The following is a 25959-nucleotide window of genomic DNA, read 5'->3' as shown; positions in this document are numbered from 1 at the left end:
AGGTGTTCAGTGGGGTTAAGTGAATGCCACTGGGGTTCCTCCCCACTAAATTTTCCAACCATGACAAGGGGCACAGTTATGCTGCAATAGAAAAGGACCTTTTCCAAACTATTGCCACATTTAAGTTGTACATAGTTGATAGTTGAAGTTGTTTCATACACCTGTTAGCAATGGATTTGGTGGAAACATCTGAATGTAATAATCAAATTAGGGAGCCACATACTTTTGGTCATTTAGTGTGACCATATAGTGTACTTGTGTTGACTGTGTTCCTAGCCTTAGTGCTACAGTACAGTGGTTTCCAACCAGGGGACCAAAGAAGGAAACCGGAACCCCAAAAAACCCACACAGACACAGGGTGAACAAGCAACGTCCACAGAGAAATGGCCCGGACAGGCCGCTCAGGTAGCACAGCAGTAAAAGCACTGAGACCAGAGCTGGGTTCTCGAATACTTCGTATCAAGTCTCAGCTCTGCCTGCCGGCTGGGCTGAGTGACCACATGAACAACGATTGGCCTGTTGTTCAGATAGGGGTGGGATATTAAAGCCGGATAGGGTCTCTCTCATAACTAATGCAATTACGACATCTGCTGGCTGATTGATGGCGCCTGCACAGAGACGGGAAAAGAGTGCTGTCAGGGTGTGTCTCTCCGTACACAGTGCTGATCCGCATTTCACTCGTCAAAGTGTAGGTGACAAAATGTATACGGCTGCTGCCCACGTGTCGGAGGGGGCGTGGGTTAGCTTCGTTCTCCTCAATCAGAGCAGGGATCGGCATCGGTGGAGAGGAAGCGTGACACACTCGGGCAGTTGTGTGAGAAAAAGGGAGAAAAAGGGCCCGAACCACCATTCTACCTAGGAATGAAAGCCAGTACTCTTTAATATGTTATAATAGTGAACACAAGCATTATTTACTTTATCTGAAATAACTGATCACACATGGCAGTGAGTGGCTGTCCACAAGTGATTCTACGCCCTGTGAGACCCCGCCCTGACAGGTGAAAAGAAGTAGCGAGTGCATGCGTGTTCCAGCAAAGGAGTGGCAGCAACAACAACAAAAAAAAGAGAGATAAAGGCTCCAAATGGACATGACCGGACTGGGTAAATAAATAGAACATTGAATAAATAGCAAATAAAAAAAACAATTGTGAACCCTATAGTGAACAGTATATTTTTTATATTTTTTATTTACCAATACAAAAGTCTCTGAAAATCACATCCAAAATCTCTTCGGTGCCAACCTTGCCAGTGATCCTACCCAAGCAGCTGAGTCCTAAGCGCAGTCCCTCTGCTGCCAGCGCCAGATCAACGTCTCTGTACTGATAATACTGATTCAGGGCCTCAACACTCTTCTGCAGATGTGTACGGTGACGAGTCTGTGTGAGACTTGGGCTGCCCACCAGCGGTTCTCCACATCTGGAACAGGGTAGAAAATTGGGATCAGGTTTCACTGTGCCAACTAAACATACAGAAAATCCTTCCTCTTTTACTGTTATAAATATAAATATTCTGTTAAGGCAGAAAGTTCATGCAAGATCTCAATCTCTGCACTGTTCAACATTCATTCATCTATAGTAACCTGATCAGTGCTGCAGAGGGTCTGGCCCCTATTCCAGTCCAGTACTGGGTGAAATTTCCGGGCATTAAATTTACATTTGACGCTTTTATCCGAATCAACTTACAATTATGACAATACAATTTGAGCAATTGAGGGTTAAGTGCCTTTCTCAGGGGCCCAACAGTGCAACCTGGCGGTAGTAGGGCTTGAACCGACAATCTTCTGATTAATAGTCCAATACCATAACCACTGAGCTATCACTGCCCATTAGTCTATCGACTCCTCCGACCCGCACACAGCCCTCAGCGTAACCCTTCCTAATCTACGCACTCTGCACAGGCGCCTCTCCATCTGCCAACCAGGGTCCTTACACAGCGTTTGAAGACCCCACCCACATAGTCCGGTCATCCCGCCCTAGCAGAGACATGTCTGCTGCAGGCACCGCCGAGTTTTGAACCGAGGAGTTCAGAATCTCGGCGCTGGTGTGCTAGCGGAATATCCCGCTGCGCCACCTGGGCGCCAAAAGGACATTTTTTTAATGCATTTTACCCCCTTTTCCTCCCAATTAAGCATAGCCAATCCACTGCTGGGGACCCCGACTACATCCAAGGAGGGTGTATATTCACCTGACACACACTCCCTCTGATGTGTGCGCAGTCCACCAATCCCTTCTCATTCACCCATACTTCGGTGGATTTGAGCGTGAGGTTGGCTTCTCTTTCTGTACAGGTGCCCTGGGCAACCAAGGTTACACAGCATTGATAACCCCACCCCTTAGTCTGGTCTTTCCCAGCCAGCAGAGTGGAGGCCAATTTTGTCTGCTAAACCCAGGACTGGTGTGCTAGTGGATTATCCCGCTGCACCACCTGTGAGCCCTTTAAAGACATTTTTAACAGTTGCCAGGGCGTCACTCACCTAGAGCCAATTATGAGTCAAAAATCCAAAAATCACCTCTCATTTATGATCAAACCATTTTTATTGGATGCAAATGTGACGTTTTTCACTTACAGCGTCTTTACTCTGTCCTGCAGCAGAGTCAGGAAATCATGGAGGCCGTCTCGGCTGTGGCACGACAGAATACAGACTGGAACTAAATTAGAAGCCTGCTGGAGGGTTTTCTGAACGACGCTGATGTGGTCATCATGAAGGAGGTCACTTTTGTTCAGGATCAAAAGACATTTCTGAACGTGATCCTGAATCTTCTCCTCGTCTGGAAGCAAATTCTTCAGGTAGCCAGTCAGGAAATCCAGCACCGTCTGAGGTTCTGGAGGAAGCTGAGTCGAGTCAACAATCGCCAGTATCAGATCTGCCATCTCCACCCTAAAAATATCAGATAATGCTTATTCTGCAAGCCTCCTTCCTAAGACAAAGGTCAGTCTGGGTTTTAAAAATAACTTTTAAATAGGGCCTCAGTCAAATGAAAATCCCCTCACTGATACTAATTGTAAGCTAAAAGTTTGGGTTATAACCTTCATAAAGAAGCAAGTGGCCTATCATCGCCATTATATATATAAAATATATATGTGTAAATATATAAAATATATAATTGTCACACATAACTAATGTGAACTGGAACTGGAACGTAAAAAAAGCTAAATGTGACTTAATGTACATTAACTAAAACATTTAGGCTTTTTTCATGTCCTGTAGGCTGAACATAAAAATGATTTCCCTCTTGCACCAAAGGTGTGTCATTTCAGTAGTACAGAGTACTTATGACCAGTAATTAAGAGAAGTTTGGTGTTCCTTGGTTGTCGTTTAATTACATTAAGTGTTTTAGACTCTCTTGGAGAAGCTAATTCTCACAATTTCCCAGCACCCTGAGCTGTATAACACAAGTTTAAAAGTGAAACCACCACACAGTAAGGAAAATACAGGTAAACGTGGATACATGTGGATGCTTTAGAGTGGATTTGATGGTTATTTCATACAAATGGATGACAATTGATGATGTTTTACCACACTGCTTATCACATACTAAATCCATAGGTATTAATATACTCAGGAAAACCTTGTACAACCTTGTGTTTTTGCCCATTCACCAAGAGATTTGTGATGTCAGACACTGATGTTTTGAAGGATTTCATTAATATATAAAGGCGCTGCAATTACAGAATACAAAACCTTGTTAGAAAAGAGTGGTTTACAAAACAGGATGCACCTGGTCTGGTAAAATTATATCATACTTGGTGGTTAAACAGCCATGCAAAGCCATCACTGCATTTATGGATCTCCAGCAGATCACTGTTTGCACCATAATGTCTTTTATGTCTTTTACAGTTTCCTTCCACTTCCACCAAACCTAAATCCTCCCAGATGCAGGAAATATGGTAAAACATATTCAACAACAATGCTTTTTCTATTGTTCAGGAGACCGGGTTGTGCTCATTATATAACTATAATTGTTCGTGCATTAGCAAAGCTTACGAATGGCAAAACTGTCATGAACACTAAATTCCTCATATCATTTTTGTTAAGACTCTTTTTACCTGAGGGGGGTTGAGGTTGTGTGTGTATTTTTGGAACATCTCCTCACTCCCTGAACACAACTGTATTGTCTGTAAAGTGTATTGTCTGTAAACTGTATTGTCTCTGGTATGAGTGTATAGTGCAGCAGTGTTGTTGGGATTAAACACTTTTTAATCCAACTATCATTCCTTTTTATTATGAAACACATACCCAATAAGTACCCCAGTTAGAGACTGGAGATACTGTCTGTAAATTGTCTTGGCTGTATATTGTTTTGTCTGTATACTGTATTGTCTGTATATTGTTTTGTCTGTATATTGTTTTGTCTGTATACTTTATTGTCTGTATATTGTTTTGTCTGTATACTGTATTGTCTGTATATTGTTTTGTCTGTATACTTTATTGTCTGTATATTGTTTTGTCTGTATACTTTATTGTGTATACTGTATTGTCTGTATATAGTTTTATCTGTATACTGTATTGTCTGTATACTGTCTTGTCTGTATATTATGTCTGTACATTGTATATTGTCTTGTCTGTATATTATGTCTGTACATTGTATACTGTTTTGTCTGTATATTGTTTTGTCTGTATGCTGTATTGTCAGTATATTGTTTTGTCTGTACATTGTATACTGTATTGTCTGTATATTGTATTGTCCGCATACTGTTTCGGCTGTGTATTGTATTATCTGTTTACTGTATTGTCTGTATACTGTTATGTCTGTACATTGTATACTGTTTTGTCTGTATATTGTTTTGTCTGTATATTGTTTTCTCTGTATACTGTATTGTCAGTATAAAGTTTTGTCTGTATACTGTTATGTCTGTACATTGTATACTGTTTTGTCTGTATATTGTTATGTCTGTACATTGTATACTGTTTTGTCTGTATACTGTACTGTCTGTACACTGTCTGTATACTGTATTATCTGTATATTGTTTCGTCTGTACACTGTATTGTCTGTACAGGGTGGGCCATTTATATGGATACACCTAAATAAAATGGGAAGGGTTGGTGATATTAACTTCCTGTTTGTGGCACATTAGTATATGGGAATGTGTCAGTGTGTGTATCAGTGTGTGAAGAGTGGGAGAAGAGGGTTGCATTGACAATCCAACACAATGGGCAGCACTTTGAACACATTTTATAAGTGGTCAGAAACTTGTAAATAACTCATGAAAGAATAAAGTTACGTTAAAACCAAGCACACCATTGTTTTTCTTGTGAAATTCTCTATAAGTTTGATGTGTCACATGACCCTCTTCCCATTGAAAAAACTAAAGTTGGATCCAAAATGGCCAACTTCAAAATGGCCGCCATGGTCACCACCCATCTTGAAAAGTTTTTCCCCTCCCATATACTAATGTGCCACAAACAGGAAGTTAATATCACCAACCATTCCCATTTTATTTAGGTGTATCCATATAAATGGCCCACCCTGTATATTGCATTGTCTGTATATTGTTTTGTCTGTATATTGTTGTCTATATATTGTTTGTATACTGTTTTGTCTGTATACTGTTTTGTCTGTAAACTGTATTGTCTGTATATTGTTTTGACTGTATATTGTTTTGTCTGCATATTGTTTTGACTGTACATGGTATAGTCTGTATACTGTTTCGTCTGTATTTTGTGTTGTCTATATAATGTTTTATATTGTTTCATCTGTATGTTGTCTCATCTCAATATTGTTTTGTCTCTATACTGTATTGTCTGTATAGTGTTGTCTATATTGTTTTGTATGTACATTGTATTGTCTGTATACTGTTTGTCTGTACATTGTATTGTCTGTATATTGTTGTCTATATTGTTTTGTATGTACATTGTATTGTCTGTATACTGTTTGTCTGTACATTGTATTGTCTGTATAGTGTTGTCTATATTGTTTTGTATGTACATTGTATTGTCTGTATACTGTTTGTCTGTACATTGTATTGTCTGTATATTGTTTGTCTGTATATTGTTTGTCTGTATATTGTTTTGACTGTATAGTTTTGTCTGTACATTGTTTTGAGTGTATACTGTTTTGTCTGTATGTAGTTTTGACTGTATATTATTTTGGCTGTATACTGTAATGTGTGTATACAGTTTTGTCTGTATTTTGTAGCGCCACCAACAGCCAGAAACAAATTCCTTGTGTGTGGAAACACACCTGGTGAATAAAGTTGATTCTGATTATGAGACATTAATAATATAAATATTTGATCCCTACTTTCAATGCTACTAAAGATGTAACAGGAAAATCTGCTGCCCATCTGTGTGTTAATGTAAGAACATCTTGTGTGTTTGTTAGGAAAATTTTAAGCAACAGAATGACGTTCACGTACAACGTGCACATGAACATGAACGCTTTGGATAAACAAAGCTGAGCACAGGAAACACACCTGAAGAAAAATGTAAGACTAATTGCTAAGGAAATGCAAAGTGTGTCTCCTTTGGCAGGGCTTTTTTTAAATGTTCCATCTACTAAATATCAACCATGTTTATATTACTGTCCTCTTTCCCATGAGCAGGTCTTACGTTTTCCGTGCCCGGCGGACGCCCTCTTTCTCTACGCAGTCATCTGTCTCCCTCATGCCAGCTGTGTCACTTAACAGGACTGGAAAGCCTCCAATGTCCAGGGGCGTCTCCACGACATCTCTCGTTGTGCCTGCTATAGGAGACACAATGGCTGCAGGACGCTGACCTGCAATGACAAACACATTTAAAGTGACCATGATTATTTCAAATCATGAACATGTAATTTAAAGCAGGCTGGCTAGGTAACAGCCAACTGATGAAGTGCATTAGATTAGATTTGACACATCAAAAATAGAATTTTAATATTTGACTCTTGAATTACATTATACACTGATCAGCCATTACATTAAAACCACCTCCTTGTTTCTACACTTACTGTCCATTTTATCAGCTCCACTTATCATATAGAAGCACTTTGTAGTTCTACAATTACTGACTGTAGTCAATCTGTTTCTCTACATATCTTTTTAACCTGCTTTCACCCTGTTCTTCAATGGTCAGAACTCTCCCAGGACCACTACAGAACAGGTATTATTTAGGTGGTGGATGATTCTCAGCACTGCAGTGACACTGACATGGTGGTGGTGTGTTAGTGTGTGTTGTGCTGGTATGAGTGGATCAGACACAGCAATGCTGCTGGAGCTTTTAAATATCGTATCCACTCACTGTCCACTCTATTAGACACTCCTACCTAGTTGGTCCACCTTGTAGATGTAAAGTCAGAGACGATCGCTCATCTATTGCTGCTGTTTGAGTTGATCATCTTCTAGACCTTCATCAGTGGTCACAGGACGCTGCCCACGAGCGCTGTTGGCTGGATATTTTTGGTTGGTGGACTATTCTCAGTCCAGCAGTGACAGTGAGGTGTTTAAAAGCTTCATCAGCGCTGCTGTGTCTGATCCACTCATACCAGCACAACACAACTTTTCCTGTTCGTAACCCTGCCACTGAAAACAGGCGCTCAGGGTACTACAATCAACCATTTCTAGATGCAACATGTATAACATCCTCTCGACCTACATCGTTAACTATGTTAAAGCGTCTACAGTCCATTGTGATCCATTTAACACCAGTGTTTGTAATGTTCCCACGACGTGTACAGTTCATGGGCTTTCCATCCAAATTCCTCTGAAATAAAGTTAGATTGAGTCTGAGCTCATTTTGCCTGTAAAGACCGCAAACTGGAAAATGTGTTATTGCTATACAATATAAACACAATGTTGCTGTGTTAAAGCAGCACAAATTAAAACAGTGATGTATGTTTAAAGAGGCACAAACATAGCCCAATAAAAATCGTTTGATTAAAAATTTAAATCTTAATGTTTTTAATCGCGATTAAAATTTTAACATGTTAATCGCGATTACAACAGCCCTAATTTAAAGTAGTTGTTTATCTGTAATTTATGTCACCCTTAATACTATTTTCTTTCAACTTTGTTTCATTTAGCAATAGTTTTTTAAAGCATCATTTCTTACATGAAGTAAAAAAAAATTCAGCATTTTTTTTTTCTTCATAAACAGCAAAACATTGCCGGTGTAACGTGTGAACAGGTTAATCAGTATCAACAGCAGGAAAAAAACGCCTGACTGAGCTCAACAAGTCTGACCTGGGCTGGAAAAAAAAACAGGAATAAATCTGAGACTGATGAATGCAGGTCAGGCAGGGCAGGAAATCCAGCGATATCTACACATCCATCCATACACTCTCCATTACTGTTAGTACTGCACCGTACAAACATTATCTACATTATGAGCGGAAAATAGCTCGAACATTATCTATACTGCTCATGATAATCAGTGAAAACTCTATAACTTATTATTTATTTGGCTTATTTAATGGGTCTGTTGATTAAGGTTAAAACGAAATTGTTTGGTTCATTTCAGAACAAAATAGAGATAGATAGATTAAATGTGGAAAAATTTTGAACAAAGGAATGCAAAGAATTTAGATGCAAAGAATGTGATTTTTGCAGATAAAATATTCAAATTATGGAAAAAAAATTTCATTTATTTAAAATACATGTTTCATAATTATTATTCTGGATTTTTTTCCCATTTATCTAGTTGTTTCCAATTCCCAACTGTGAAACCCCCAATCACATCAAGGAGAGCCGGATCACCACCCATCCCCCCTCCCCTTCAACATGTGTCCAACCTGCGCCGCTTCTTATCACCTGGCAGTGTTGGGTGTTCACGGAGAGCCACGCTATGCTCCATGTGACTACCCCCCACTCGCATAGGCGCCCGGACCAGTCCCGGAGATCGATATCGCAGCTGTAGCAGGAATAGACCCTGTCTAACAGCCCTCCCTCAAACATGGCTCGTTGCACTGGTGTGGACACCAGGCCAATTTGGTGACTTGCAATTGCAAACATTAGCTCGCTGTGCTACCTGAGTGATGTTTCATAACTATATATATACACTGACTAGGCACAACATTATGACCACTGATAGTGAAGAGAATAACACTGATTATCTCCTCAACATGGTACCTGTTAGTGGGTGGGATATATTAGGCAGCAAGTGAAAATTTTATCCTTAAACTTGATGTGTTAGAAGCAGGAAAATGAACAAGCGTAAGGATTAGAGCTAGTTTGACATGGGCTAAATTGTGATGGCTAGACGACTGGGTCAGAGCATCTCCAAAACTGCAGCTCTTGTGGGATGTTGCCGGTCAGCAGTGGTCAGTATCTATCAAAAGTGGTCCAAGGAAGAAACAGTGTTAAACCGGCGACAGGGTCATGGCTTGCTTGCTCTGGTATGAGTGTATAGTGCAGCAGTGTTGTTGGGATTTTCTAAACAATGTTTCATCCAACTAGCCTTTTTATTAGAAAACTCATACCCTATTAGTACCCCAGTTAGAGACTGGAGCTATTTAATTTTTTTATGCACACAGTGTGTTCACCTCAGACACCCTCTGAGCATCGCAGTAGTGCTGGATAGATGTACCCAATAAATACATACCAATGAACTATAAATGTATTTCACTGCTAGCATTCAAGACCTGTCCGTATGTGTAAGAAATAATCCATTGCTCTTTATTTATATCCCAGTACAGCCTTTGTTATGTCTAATAATTCAAATAGCGATTTATTTTATTAACTACCGATCAGGGAACATACGAGTATAAACAATTGCAGGATTTCACTTCGAGACTGAGCATCACTGACCCTATACAAAGGAAACTGTATTACAAACAGAGGATGCTTACTGGTTTGCCAAGATGTCGTAAATGGATTCCTATTTTAGCCTAGCCCAGAAAAAGATTTAACCTATGCCCACCAAATCTCAACAGTGCTCTCGTCATCGAGGCCGTCTACACAGACATGACTGGTTATGTCTGGGGGTGGCCGAAGCCACATGACAGATAGGTGCCCTATCTAGGGTATTCTTGTCTTGCGGCCAGTGTTTGCCGGTGGAAATGGACCAGCCACAACTCTGACCTTGATAGAATGGATAATATCAAAGAATAAATGAATATTCATACAGGATATCTTACAAATACTAACAGATAATAATAACTGGTTCTTACAGAGTAGGTTGAACAGGCTGCTCTTGCCGGCATTGGTGGATCCTGCTATAACTACCTGTACGCCACAGCGCAGTCGCTCGCCTCTCCGCTCATCACAAAGATGTTTCTTTATTTCCGTCTGCAGCTTTGATACTGCTGCATCCACTGCATGGAGAAAGAAGAAAGAAACAATTTAACAACTAGAGGTAGAGAGCTAAAATGTTATCCATAAAAATGACTATGGGGTGCTAAAAATTTTTTTCAATTAATTATTATTTCTCTTTTTCTCCCATTTTCCCCCCAAAATTTCTTCCCTTAATTTAGACAATATTGAATTCAGCTTATTATTTTTTTTTTAATATTTTTTGTTTATGCATTTTCTCCCTTTTTTCTCCCTTTTAGCGCGTCCAATTGCCCGATTGCGTCATGCTTCCTCTCTACCAATGCCGATCCCTGCTCTGATTGAGGAGAACGAAGCTAACCCACGCCCCCTCCGACACATGGGCAGCATGCCGTATGCATTTTATCACCTGCACTTTGACGAGAGTGCAGTGCAGCTCAGCGTTGTGTACAGAGAGGACACACCCTGAGAGCACTCTTTTCTCATCTCTGTGCAGGCACCATCAATCAGCCAGCAGAGGTCGTAATTGCACCAGTCACTGGAGAGAGACCCCATCCGGCTTAGTCCCACCCCTATCTGAACAACAGGCCAATCGTTGTTCATGTGGCCGCTTAGCCTTAGCCGGCAGGCAGAGCTGAGATTCGATACGATGTATTCGAGATCCCAGCTCTGGTTCCAGCGTGTGTTTTTACCGCGGCTCCACCTGAGCGGCCGAATCCAGCTTATTCACCTGCAGTTTTGTATTATTTTTTTGTATATTTACTGGCAGAATTTTAATATTTTTTAAATAAGTTTATTAACTGTATCTTCTCTAAATGCTATAAAGTATTTCCTCCCTAAGTTCTTCTATTTTTACAAGTCAAACTTAACTAAAATTGTGACCAATAGAAGCAGAGTAAACATACTTGGTTACATACCCAAGCTTATTACTAAAAGATTTCTTTGGTCCTAAAAGCTTTACGAGGCCATTTTTAAGGCTTTGGGCATCCAGCAAGCCAGAGTGAAAGCCATTATCCATTATAGCCATTATAGTGGTGGAACAGTGGTGAATCCCAGAACTAGCTGGCATATGAAATTCCCTATATAGTGCATATCTGGGTCACAAAAGGACCCAGACAAACAAAGACTAAAACACACGAAAGACCCCAAATTTTAAAACAATGTTTTACGGACCTATAAGTCAGTAGTGAAACTTAATCAGTAAGGAAAACACAAGTCCCATTAGTGTAAAGCTAATAGCAGCCATAACAAGACCTATGATAAAAAATACCAAAATACCAAAAAATGGTGTGATGGTGTGGGGATGTTTGCTCTTTACGAGCCTGGGCAGCCTGAAGCAGAATTAAGGTTTTGGAGTGGCTTCACTTGGACCCTATTTATATGCTGTAGAAGGAGCTCAAGGCTCTTCAATGTGGCTCTTTAAACGTCAACACAATTACCAATTAATAAAGCTTTACTTGATCCAAGAAACCATTTAATGTGACAAAAATGAAGACCCTGAAGAAATCAGGAATAAACAAATTATTTTAAGGGCAATGTGGGTTATATAGCAATTGTAGGCAAATTCTTTATCTGTAGACTTCAAAGTTCTAAAGCCTTGGCAATAAAAAATTGAGCCAATTTCCTCTTGCATGTTGACCTTTAACTGGTCATTACCGCCCATCATATATCAGTCAGGGGAAGGAGACAGTTGTGCCAAACTTCTTCCTTGACGCACACGAAATCCTTAAATTCTCTCGAGAAGCACATCAAAAACATCAATACAATGTGTTTTACACCACAGGAGAAAATGATTAAGCGTTACACTAAGCACAAAACTATGACAGATCTTCAGAATTAAGAGCTGAAACCCTGTACTGACTTCCTTTCAGAGGAAACTGAATTTTTAGCACTTGACTTCATCACTTGACTGATAACATCTCCGTACAATCATCACAGCACGTTCTCTGGTGCAAACAGGAAGTCTTCACGGTGTACCCTGGCAAGAAATCCCAGGATCTTTTTTTTTTTTTTTTTTTTTAAAAGGACCCACCTTGATTTAGGACTCCATCCTCTATGAGCTCCCCCTCACTAAAGTCAATGAAAGCCTCTACATGCGCCAAACTCTGCAAATGAACACAAACATTCATAGCTTAGACTGATCACAATATATACATGACATACCATACATTTCTTTTTACTATTTGAATACTAACTAGATTTAACAATATTTAAATTCGTTTTCAGTTGTGGTGGATACAGAGCCTGTTCATGCCCGAAACACTGGGAAACATGGGAATTCACACTGGACAGGATGCCATTGCCTCACAGGGCATCAGATGCATATGCATTTACTTATTCAGAAGCAATTAGGAGCATCCACTTTTTACATACATATTTTTGACAGGGGGTGAAAATTTAGATTAGACAGACAGTGCATCAGACTCTAGATAAGATGGATGGATGGATGGACGGATGGACGGACAGACACAGATAAACAGACAGACAGACAGACAGACAGACAGACAGACAGATTAGATAGATAGATAGATAGATAGATAGATAGATAGATAGATAGATAGATAGATAGATAGATTAAACAGACAGACAGACAGACAGACAGACAGACAGAATAGATAGATAGATAGATAGATAGATAGATAGATAGATAGATAGATAGATAGATAGATAGATAGATAGACAGACACAGACAGACAGACAGACAGATAGGACAGACAGACAGACAGACAGACAGACAGACAGACAGACAGGCAATTCCTCTATAAACAGTCGAGAAAGACAGATTAGATAAATATATGGATAGATGGATGGATGGATGGACAGAAACAGATTAGACAGACAGACAAACAGACAGACAGATAGACAAAGACATACAGACAGATAGATAGACAGAGACAGACAGATAGACAGATAGATAGAAAGACAGACAGACAGATAGACAAATAGAGGCAGGCAGATTAGATAGATTGATTTGAAGGCTTACTCCAATTTGTATGTAATTAATACCAGTACAAAAACAAACAAATGAAAATGATAAAATAGCTCATTCTTTTCTAATTCATGTGATGATTAATTAATGGATTAAGACCCTTTTGGCGATCCATTAATCAATTCAAGCATACACGGATGTAAACATAAACAATTTAGATGTGTAAATATCAGTAAAGTAAAGCAGACAATGTTCTCGCAGGCTTCCCCGCTGGACTTCTTATAAAAATCCTCAAGCAATCAATGTACAGAGAAATAATTTGGCATGCACCCAAGCCAGGATTTCCTGCCCCCTAATCCCTGCTCTCACCTACTGTACGGTTCTGGATAAGAGCCCTAACATTTAAACAAACAGACAGAGGATAAGCCGAGACCAAAAGAAAACAACAGCTGACACTCACTTAAATTTTTGAGGCAGTTACACAATCTAGTATAAGTGTTGAGTGTGTTACGAGCAAAATGCAAGCGAGATACAGCCCTCATTCCAAAAAAACCCCTGTTTTCAATTGACAGCAGTACAAAGACCATCTTAAATGGCTCATTAGCTTTAAACATACACCAATGACACATAACATTATGACCACCTTCCTAATATTGTATTGGTCCCCCTTTTGCTGCCAAAACAGCCCTGATCCGTCAAGGCATGGACTCCACTAGACCCCTGAAGGTGTGCTGTGGTATCTGGCACCAAGATATTACCAGCAGATCCTTTCGGACTTGTTTGTCCAGCACATCCTACAGATGCTCGATTGGATTGAGATCTGTGAAAGTCAGAGGCCAAGTCAACACCTCAAACTTGTTGTTGTGCTCCTCAAACCATTTCTGAACCATTTTTGCTTTGTGGCAGGGCGCATTATCCTGCTGAAAGAGACCATTGAAGAACAGCATGAAAGGGGGCTAACAAAGCATGCAGAGAAACAGATGGACTACAGTCAGTAATTGTAGAACTACAAAGTGCTTTTGTATGGTGGGTGAAGCTGATAAAATAGACAGTGTGTGTAGAAACAAAGAGGTGGTTTTAATGTTATGGCTTATCGGTGTATGTATGTATGTAATGTTAATAAGAAATTCTATTCAAAGAATAGAGCTCCCACCAAAATAAATCCCCCTTTAGGAAGAATTCCAGTGGCTTGAACAAAGCCCTGACCTTAACCCCAATTAAACACCACTGAAACCCTAATCTGGACCTTACAAATGCTCTTTGTTTCCAACAGAATCACTTCAAATTGTTGTATAAGCTGACCTTAGCTGTATTAGGTTTGGTACATACATGCTTAAGCTGTTGACTCCACCCGTTATAGAGTCGGCCCAGGTCCCCTGCCATCTGACGGAGAGCCTGTTTCCTCTGAGCTTCTGTTTCAGCGTGAATCAAATCTCCCAACCCTTCGACTTCTGTCAAATCCAGTTTTCCAGCATGGAAGGCTCGTCGGGTGAACTCACCCGCCTCTGCAGGACGTAGTCCAGGCACGCTACCTAATGTACAAATTATAAAAAAGTTATTATTATCAAATATCTACACCCTGAATATCTGGTCTGAAGACTTTCTGTCTATGTATACCTTAGTCATATCTTAGGGTATGTTAAGCCTAAGTGTGTTTTATATGTAACTAGTCTAATATCTGGGCTAGTGCACCACCCACACAATCAGCATAGAACCTTATAAGCAGTGGAGCCAGTACAAGGCTAGCAATCCTGTATTGCCCTTATAAAAGACTAAATTTACCAGAAATGATAAGTAATTGTAATGTGACAGAGCACGTCCTTCCACAGAGGTGCCAAACGAAGCCCTGCACCTACAAGGGCTAAAGAAATAAACCCAATTCCTGGATAGATAACCAGAATAGGATGGATGAAGAGACACTGAAAGAAAAAGGGACAATATACCAAAATACTCTTTCAAAATAAACAAAAAATTTCAAAAATGAGACCCAGGTTGTATCTTAATGTCAGCTACTCAATCCACCACTGTGTGACAACCCAACTTTTGTTTGTTTATTTGTTTGTGTTTATTGCCATTCCAGCTCAAATTAGGCTATGTACATGGCATTAGAGTTGGGTTCGAAACAAAGTTTAAGCTAAATTAAAGTTGATGTACTATATTTGGCTTTTAATCTTTAGGTAATTCAAAAAATTCAGGATTTTTTTGTGGGTTATTGCGTTCGAAGAGGTCTTTCATATTAGTGTCTCTGTAAAATATTTTTCTGGTATCTTCGATGGCTTGGCTGAGTGCCCTATACGGCATCTCGTTAACACCGTTTGGTCATGACTTTTTAATGGATACTGGGTAGAGGTCCTGTCGCGTCGTGGCTTGATTTCGTACAGTTTGTTGGCTGTGTTACGATTCCATTCCTCCTGCCATGTGTTTTTACAAAGTAATCTGATTGTGTACAGGACATCAGTGGGTGGGACATAGCACCAGGTAATCTGTTTTTCTGCAGCTTTCTTTGCCAGGTCGTCTGCTTTTTCATTGCCTGTGATATTGCAATGGCTGAGGATCCAACAACACGTGACGTAGACTCCACGTTTTCTAAGGTCTTTCTCTGTAGCTAAGAGCTCTAAGATTACTGGGTGATCCATCTGGAGGGATAGCAGCACTTGTAAGCAAGATTTGAAGTCTGAACATATTAAGAACAACTTGGGCGGGTTTATCTGAATATAATTTATGGCCAGTAGAATGGCATGGGCTTCTGCTGTGAAGATAGAGCTGTATTGGGGAAGGACAACCCAACTTCTTGAAAAAAATACTGAGTAAATTCGGCAGCGACCATAATATGAGAGATGCTGCAGAATTGCCACTCCTTTGACTGAAAACACTGGCGTCCAGCAAGGATTCTCATGGGGTCGACCCCCAGAGGCAGCCTGCATTTAGGGCGGGTTTCTCATGACAGCAAAAAGGTGCCAAAAGTGTGAAGCACAACCAGCTGAGTTTCCCTTAAAAAAGACTGAATTTTCCAACTGTATTTCTCCTCTACTGCTCCTGACTGTAACTAACTCACACCGCCTCTGATGTGCCATAGCTGATCATTAATTTTGCTACGGTACATGCATGAGGTGGGTTCATATGGAAATGCATATAGTGGACGGAAAGTCACACATCGATCTCCATTATGCCCTATCTTATTCTGCAGGTACCATCAATCAACCAACCAACAGAGGTCATAGAGGCATTCCCACAAACAGACAAGCTAGTCATTGTCTGTATAGGCTCCCAGCCAGCCGATAGCATTCGTACGTTTAAACTCGCGAGTTCAAGGTGTCAGTTCTGGTGTGCTAGTGTGTTTTAACACAGTGCTACCTGAGCGAACTTTGCCGTGAATTTCCATGCAGGTCGGACGAAGGTTTTGCTTGAGGAATTAAAATTAAAATACTGATAAAAATATAACCATACACATAAATGAAGACCATTTATTGTAGGAAATACACACTTTATGTGCCATAAAATCGATGTTTAGAATTGTATTCCTGTTAAGTCGGTCATTGCTTCTTTCAATGAAGCGCTGAAACAAACTAGCACTGCCATCTAGTGGTGAAATGTGTTTAAAGCACTTTATTATTATTATTATTATTAGTGGGGGACTTCTACATGCCAGACATCCCAAGTTGCGAAAACGTATTTTTAGGGAGGTACCCCCGGACCTCGACCCCGACCCCCCAAGCCCAAAAGAAAAAAAAAAAGCACACACCAAAGGATATGGGTGATAACAGAACTTTTAGGAGCTTTTAACTGAGCTACTAAGCTAACTGTTTGCGTCACAAACACATTAATGTGTACTACACAGTGCACTAGATAGTGTGAAAGATAATAGATTTATGTTCCCTACATAGTGCACTAGATTGTATATTAGAAAATAATTTATGTTCCATACGTAGTGCACTAGATAGTGAATTAGACAATTGGTTTCTGTTCCCTACACAGTGCACTAGATTGTATATCAGATCACGGATTTATGTTCCCTACATAGTGCACTAGATAGTGTATTAGATAACGCATTCATGTTCACTACATAGTGCACTAAAAAGTATAACTAGATGATGATTTGTGTTCCTTACATAGTGCACTAGACAGTGTATTACATAATTAATTATGTTCCCTACATAGTGCACTAAATTGTATATCAGATAACGGATTTATGTTCCCTACATAGTGCACTAGACAGTATATTAGACAACTGATTTATGTTCCCTACACAGTGCGCTAGATTGTATATCAGATTACGGATTTAATACGCGATCGGGGAAAAAAGTCTGTGTCGCCTGCGTGCGCGTTCTTGGCCGCTCGTTCTAGATTCCGGGAGATTCGATATGACCTGCGGGCATCAGGGAACTTCCGGGAGACTTGGGATGTCTGACATGCACTTAACTCAACCACAGATAGGTTACAAATGAATTAAAACCTTGAATGGCCCAGATGGCCTCAGTTTTGAATCACGCTCTAAAAGACCCCTCAACTGTGGTGCAGATACTATAGACACTGGAAGTGATTACCACATTTTTAACAAATAAACAAGTGCATGTGTGGCAAACACTAACCTACAGGCCTGAATGCTTAACCTCATGTTTACTGGTTAATTTGCACTATGAGGCAGTCATATCAGTTCTACGGCAATTCAGTTAGCATTCGCTTCGTCTAAATGTCCAAGATGTCGAAGTCTTAAGCAGCTAAAAACATGACTCTCAGGTAACTAAGTTTGGAAAACTTCAAACCAATTCCCAACCTTGCACCATCGCTGGATGTTCTAAGTTTACATTCAACTATTAAGGTAGGTTATGCTGTGTATTGTATCAGTTAAAAACCAATCAATTGTGGCATCTTTCTTTAACAATCCATAAAATCTGATTTTCGAAAAACAAGTCCACAGATTTAGTACTTTTGTGCTGTAAAAGTAAAGTGGGTAGGGATTCTTTTAGGTTAGTAGCAGTATTTTTGTGGAACCGTTTGCCAGGACATTTTTCAATTTTTGACAGTTTGCAAGGGTTTAGACAGGCCGTTAAGGAATGCTTACATGAAAGGGGAAATTTTTTTGCTAATTAAAAAAGTTTTAATAATGTTTATGAATTTAAATGAATGTACAGTATTGTGTATTATGGTGTCAAGCTTGCTATGCTGCTTATTATTGGACTTATTTATGTATAGGGACCACAATGGAAATAAGTCTTTTTTGTGTTATCCCTGACTGTTTCTGTTTTTACAAGAGGCACTGCATCTAAAGAGGGCTGGAGTGCTTGTTATGTTTAAAAATATGAAATGGTTTAATAAAATCAATCAATTAAAAATCAATTAATCAATTGTGGCATCTTTCTTTAACAATCCATAAAATCTGAAGTTCCGGGAAATTAAGCACATTTTTCCCTGAATTTAGTATAGCATATGGTTGCTATGGACATGGGGTGTGCTTGCACTATTTACTAATGTATATTTACAACCTATCACCTTCTTCAGCTTGGACAGCAAAGAAGCTTTTATCAGTGTTATAGAATTGCAAAAAGCTGCAGGTTTTCCAACGTTTGTTTCAGGTTGTTCACATGAGGTCATCTAACGCAGCAAATTGCAGCCCTGAAGCTGTTTAGACCGTTTGTAATAGCACTTACTTTACAGTGTGGTATAAAAAAAGTTATTGCTCTTGTTTCATTTGCTTCTGAAGATGATGTTTAATAGTTATGCAGCATAACTGTGATTCAAAATTAAAAAATGCAAGTTCATATCTGAATGGCTAAAAGATCAAGAAATAATTCTGTCATGATAAATATTTAATGCCTAAAACCCTGCAGTAGGTCTTTGCAGTACAACACAGAGCAGCCTCCATTTTCTTCATATTAATGTGAAAAAATATTAAATTAAAGAAAGTTGCAGTTTCTTTAGTTGCAGTTATCGCTGCTGTTTTGTTTAATAATCTGATACCATTAAATGACTAATAATAAAACCAGCTCTGGTCCACCAAAGAATGGGCATTCTATGGTACCTGGTACCATTTGGTCCTTCATCCTGGTGCCATCTCATCCCCGATACAGTAAATCAATGTTATCCCCCCAATCTATATCTAATCTTTATCTCAATCTAGTCATTACCAATTCCAGATTGTAACTCAGCTGCCGCTTGCACTACCAACAATCTGGCCACGGAGTGCTGTGAACAAGAGATTTTACATCATGGGTCGCAACCCTTAGGTGGCTCGCAATCCAAAAAAAATGGATCGCATACAATTAACTGCTATTTATAAAGAGATAAAATTAATATTAACCAGAATTAAGTTCAGCCTATCGGTCTGGCCCTCCACAACAGTCCCAGTTTCTTATGTGGCCCTTTGAAAAATGTAATCGCCCACCTCTGTTCTAAGGGTGGTCAAAATTTTTGGATCGTCTCTGAATGTCTTATGGGTTAAAACTCAAACAGATGCATGAAAATGTAAGAAAAATACTTACCCATAGCTTGTAATACACCACTAATAACAGCAGGACCACCATGGATGTGAAACTCTGCACTGTCCTCCCCTGTAAAACTGTGAGGACCTGAAAGAAAGTGTTACACAAAGAAAGTGTGAAAGAAAGTGTTACTGTTAATGTGCACTGTATTTACACTAACTGTTTACCACATTATTTTGACGTGGTTACGTTTTAGTTACTTCAACTTAACTTGATAAGAAAAACTATTGCAATAGAGTGCTCATGTGGTGCAGCGTTCTATTATGCTAGCCCACCTGAGAACCGGGTTAAAATCTCAGAGGTGCTATCAGCCAGCTGGGCATCTACATATAAAATATATATTGCAGTATGAACGTGCTTAGTGTGCATTTAAGAACTGGAGTGTGACAGCACCATTCCTTACCAACCTGGGAACCAAAGTACCAGGCCTCGGTCCAGTAGCTCTTTTGATGTGGGGTGTATGATACTGCGGAGGAGAGCGGTTCGAGGGGGAAGAGTGCGCTTCAGACCAGTAAGAGCATGCAGAGCTCCGGCAGCATGTGGTCCACTAACCCTCACCACTGCTACTCCACACCTCCCTCTTCCTGACGATAAGGCAAATATTGTGTCTTCATGTCCAAGAACAGGACTGATGCACAGAGACCTAACAGGACGTGTGTGAACAGAGGGAAGGAGAATCCTATGGTCCAGTTGTCGCCTAGAGGAGAAATAAGAATGTTATTCATTACTATGTTCATTTAAGACATTTAGTAACATGTTAAAAGTTATCCAGCATCACCCTTGTGAAAAAGTAATTCCCCCAAACTTAACTATTTGCACCACCTTAAGTAGCAATGACTACAGCTAAACACTTGCCCTAATTTTACATCAATCTTTTTATCTTTTAGGAGTGGATTCAATGCCATTTAACCGTTTAAATATTTCAAAATTACAATTTTAGGTCTTCTGGAATTTCCTTAGAACATAGAAGTGTTTTTGTAGTAATTTAAGGTGACTGTTATGCTTTAAAGGCAAGGCTTCAGAAGATATTTTACAGATGGTTCAATCAAGTCAAGCTATGTTTCATTTTCATATTTTTAGCAACCTGCTCATCCTGGTCATGGTCACTACAGATTCATTCCACCAGGAAACATTGGGCACAAAGCAAGAATACATTGGACAGAGCAACAACCCAGCAGTGTTTTTTCTCAGACATAGACAGCACAGCTGGGACTCAAACCTGGACCTCAGCAGTGGTGAGCTAGCATAATAGTCATTTGGTTGACTGAGTAATCAGTAGGATAATTACTCTTTTACAAAACCCTTAATTGGTCATCTCAAATAATATTGTTTATATACACCAATCAGCCATAACATTAAAACCACCTCCTGGTTTCTACACACACTGTCCATTTTGTCAGCTCCACTTACCATATAGAAGCACTTTGTAGCTCTACAATTACTGACTGTAGTCCATCTGTTTCTCTACATATCTTTTTAACCTGCTTTCACCTGTTCTTTAATGGTCAGGATCCCTACAGGACCACTACAGAGCAGGTATTATTTGGGTGGTGGATCATTCTCAGCACTGCAGTGACAATGACATGGTGGTGGTGTGTTAGTGTGTGTTGTGTTTTAAATACCGTGTCCACTTACTGGCCACTCCATTAGACACTCCTACCTACTTGGTCCACCTTGCAGATGTAAAGTCAGAGACGATCGCTCATCTATTGCTAATGTTTGAGTTGGTCATCTTCTAGACCTTCATCAGTGGTCACAGGACGCTGCCCACAGGGGCGCTGTTGGCTGGATATTTTTGGTTGGTGGACTATTCTCAGTCCAGCAGGGACAGTGAGTGGACATGGTGTTTAAAAACACCATCAGCACTGCTGTGTCTGATCCATTCATACCAGCACAACACACACTAACACACCACCACCATGTCAGTGTCACTGCAGTGCTGAGAATGATCCACCATCCAAATAATACCTGCTCTGTAGTGGTCCTGTGGGGGTCCTGACCATTGAGGAACAAGGTGAAAGCAGGCAAAAAGGTATGTAGAGAAACACATGGACTACAGTCAGTAATTGTAGATCTACAAAGTGCTTCTATATGGTTAGTGGAGCTGATAAAATGGACAGTGAGTGTAGAAACAAGAAGGTGGTTTTAATGTTATGGCTGATCAGTTTATACTAGAGGCCAATACTTTGTTGCACAACCATTGTACATTGTCCCTGATGTTAAGGGCCTTGCTCAAGGGCCCAACAGTGGCTGCATGGCAGAGCTGGGATTCGAACTGACAACCTTCCAGCTCTACCCACTAGGCTACCACTGTCCCCAATGTGCTTTAGTAACTAGGGTGTGTTTTGGGTCATTAACTTAATACAGTCTGGATTCTTATTCACAAAGATGCAAACCATATGGTTTAACATGTGGTTTATTAATTATAGAAAAATCAGTCAACAAACCTGAGGCTTTTTATAAGGACACTCCTCCAGCAGCTGGTCAAAATCATTATAAACAGTTCAGCTACAGATTGTTTACAGTACTGATTTACTGATATTAAAGCCAATGTTAAACACTGCAGCTCTTCTTATACGCGCATTAATACATGGAAAATAAATCGAACATATAAAGTAAACCCAGCGATTCACACGCGCTTTCTCAGAGCCCGGCTTTACGTCCAATCAGCTTAATGTTGACTGCTTTGTTGTTGAATCTCATTGGTGAGCGTTGACGCTTGAGCACTTTTCCGAGACTCTAATTCGCTTACAACACCATCAATCAAATTAAACCCCTCCCCTCTGTCCATGCTCAAAAAGTGTCCGCACATAAAGCACATAAACAGATCCGGTACTGTACTGAAAGATGCGTCCTAAAGTGAATTTTAATGTTTTCTATCAAAACATTAAAACAAATATTCTTAAAAGGAATAATTCTTGTAAACTAAATTTCTAAATTTGCGGGTAAAGAGGAGGACCAAATACAACCCCAAATCAGAAAAAGTTGGGACAGCATGGAAATGCAAATAAATAAAAACACAGAGTTTCTTACATTTACTTTGACTTTTATTCCATTGCAGACAGGATGGATCTGAGATATTTTATGTTTTATCTGCTCAACTATTTATTAATAAACATCCATCCCTGCATTTCAGGCCTGCAACACATTCCAAAAAAAGTTGGGACAGTAAAGCAGTTACCACTTAATGTTACCACGTAATGTTGCCATTCCTTTTCACCACACTTAAAAGCCGTTTTGTGTTTTAGGTTTTATCTTGTCCCATTCTTCCTGCAAACATGTCTTAAGATGTGCAATAGTACGGGGTCGTCGTTGTCACAATTTTTGCTTCATAATTCTCCACACATTCTCTATTGGGGACAGGTCAGGACTGCAGGCAGGCCAGTCCAGTACCCGTACCCGTACCCTCTTCTTCCACAGCCATGCCTTTGTAATGTGTGCAGCTGTAGCATAGTGGTTAAGGTACTGGATCAGTAATCAGAAGGTTGCCGGTTCAAGCCTCACCACTGCCAGGTTGCTACTGTTGGGCGCTTGAGCAAGGCCCTTAACCCTCAATTGCTTAGATTGTATACTGTCACAGTACTGTAAGTCGCTTTGGATAAAAGCGTCTGCTAAATGCCGAAAATGTAAAATGTAAATGTTTTGCATTGTCTTGTTGAAAAATGCATGGACGTCCCTGGAAAAGACGACGTCTTGAAGGCAGCATATGTTGCTCTAAGATCTCAATGTATTTTTCTGCATTAATGTTGCAATCACAGAAGTGTAAATTACTTTAACCAAGGGCACTGACACAGCCCCATACCATGACAGACCCTGACTTTTAGACTTGTTGCTGATAACAGTATGGATGGAAAAAGACCTGGAATGCTGATTCATCTAACCACAATACATGTTTTCACTGTGTGATGGTCCATCCTAGATGCCTCAGAGCCCAGAGAAGTTTACGCCGCTTCTGGACATGGTTAACATACAGCTTCTCAGTGTTGTGAGAAGGAATGGTAACATAACTGCTTTACCATCCAAATTGTTTCTGGAATGTTTTTCAGACCTGAAATGCATGAATGGATGTATATTAACAAATAAAATTAAGCTGACTGGATAAGACAGGACATATCTTGGGTTTATACAGTCTGCAATTAAATAAAAGTAAATGTAATAAACACTGTGTTTAAAAAAAAATCATTTGCATTTTCCATACTGTTCCATAATGATAATTACCATGATTAGGTATATGAGTAAGATTAACAAAAGTCATAATCGTTTATAAGCAAGGATAGGACAAGTTTTGCCACTTTGTGTTACACTGCATGACCGAATACCCCAACCATTCACCAATGTTTTTAATTCACAGTTGTGGGGATTTAAGAAATTTAGGGATTAGGGCCAAAGAAAAAACAAAAGAACCATCCTGAATGTTACCAATGCAAATTTCAAAAGTCATAATCTGTCAGGGTGTTTGCTAGTGCCAGTGCCATAAATAACTTATTTAACATATTTGTAAAGGTACAGTTAATGCTGACGAGTGTATATTTATGTTCTACCATCAACAGTGATCAATGTCAATTCCAGGGATAATTTTACGGCGGACGGACTGTTCTTTCATCTGTCTGTCATGCTAATTTTATTAAATCTCTTCCTGATAACATTAGTGTAGTTATTATGAGATGATGAACAGAGTTGTATTTTTTTACTGGGGCATGATACAAAATGTTCATCTTATTTTTTGGAAACAAATATTGTTACACACAGATCCATGCAGTCTGACTCCATACTAAGAGAAACATGCTATGTGAATTGGCAACTCTAAATTGTCCCTTGTAGTGAATAGGGTGTCCATACGTCTGGTTTAGGGCAGACTGACCGGTTTTTCATCTGCCTGTTTGCAGTCTGACTCAATGCCTGGACAGACACATATTTGTCCTCATTTGAAAGCTAACCGGATGCTTGTAATGATCATAATTATTTTGCCTGTAATTGGCTTATGAACATGTCAAAAGAAATTACTTGTAATTAATTATGAGAGGTAATCCACCACTGTATTGCGGAACGTCGACCCTGAAATGCTAGTTAATTACTAAATTATAATAAAAGGTCCTGCTGTTGACATGCCAAAACAAACAGCTCTGAGTGGTTGGCCCTTTAATTGTGAAGAGTAATAACTATGAATTGTATGTTTTTATACTTAAGTATAAAAAGTATACTCTAAATGTGGTGAGCAGAACATTTATTAATATGGCAGTTTTATAGTTCATTTGGCCTCTGGTCCCTGTCTGTGATAACTTTGGCTTGCCGTCTCAGTGGGTCATACAAATGATTATTATAAAAGGTCAGTGTTACTAGGCTTTTTCAACTATTCCTCCTCAATTCCGGGTTAAAAGTCCAATATTCAAAAAGGTTCCAAGGTTTCCTATGGTCAAAGACATGAATTGGAAAGGAATAACGCAAATTGTGTATAAAAGTTCACCCTTACTAACAAGGAAAAGTAGGTGTTAGGGGTGTCCATTTCCCAGTTTCTTTATTTAGCCTATAACCAATCATTATAAGTTAACTGTTAACCACAACTAGCACGTATATAGCGGTATACCCCGATCAGCCATAACATTAAAACCACCTCCTTATTTCTACACACATTGTCCATTTTATCAGCTTCATATAAAAGCACTTTTGTAGTTCTACAATTACTGACTGTAGTCCATCTGTTTCTCTGCATGCTTTGTTAGCCCTCTTTCATGCTGTTCTTCAATGGTCAGGACCCCCACAGGACCACTACAGAGCAGGTATTATTTAGGTGGTGGATCATTCTCAGCACTGCAATGACACTGACATGGTGGTGGTGTGTTAGTGTGTGTTGTGCTGGTATGAGTGGATAAGACACAGCAGCGCTGATGGAGTTTTTAAACACCTCACTGTCACTGCTGGACTGAGAATAGTCCACCAACCAAAAATATCCAGCCAACAGCGCCCCATGGGCAGCGTCCTGTGACCACTGATGAAGGTCTAGAAGATGACCAACTCAAACAGCAGCAATAGATGAGCGATCGTCTCTGACTTTACATCTACAAGGTGGACCAAGTAGGTAGGAGTCTCTAATAGAGTGGACAGTGAGTGGACACAGTATTTTAAAAACTACAGCAGCGCTGCTGTGTCTGATCCATCATACCAGCAGAATACACACTAACACACCACCACCATGTCATTGTCACTGCAGTGCTGAGAATGATCCAACACCCAAATAATACCTGCTCTGTGGTGGTCCTGGGAGAGTCCTGACCATTGAAGACCAGGGTGAAGGCAGACCAAAAAAGTATGTAGAGAAACAGATGGACTACAGTCAGTAATTGTAGAACTACAAAGTGCTTCTATATGGTA

At 39.7% G+C, this 25959-nt stretch overlaps 1 protein-coding gene across 1 annotated transcript; it reads right to left on the bottom strand.

Moving 5' to 3' along the window:
• Positions 1-1174: 1174 nt before the first annotated feature.
• gtpbp3 (GTP binding protein 3, mitochondrial) lies at positions 1175-22084 on the bottom strand. The gene is made up of 9 exons (XM_063013006.1): positions 22038-22084; positions 19998-20287; positions 19591-19677; positions 14441-14643; positions 12215-12287; positions 10083-10226; positions 6551-6716; positions 2567-2878; positions 1175-1416 (listed from the first exon to the last, which is right to left on the bottom strand). The coding sequence occupies exons 1-9, from the start codon at positions 22082-22084 to the stop codon at positions 1185-1187; spliced, it is 1554 nt and encodes a 517-aa protein (XP_062869076.1). The 3' UTR covers positions 1175-1184.
• Positions 22085-25959: the final 3875 nt, after the last annotated feature.

The sequence above is a fragment of the Trichomycterus rosablanca genome, chromosome 17, assembly GCF_030014385.1.
Source record: "Trichomycterus rosablanca isolate fTriRos1 chromosome 17, fTriRos1.hap1, whole genome shotgun sequence".
Lineage (NCBI taxonomy): Eukaryota > Metazoa > Chordata > Actinopteri > Siluriformes > Trichomycteridae > Trichomycterus > Trichomycterus rosablanca.
This window is presented reverse-complemented; position numbering and strand designations above follow the sequence as displayed.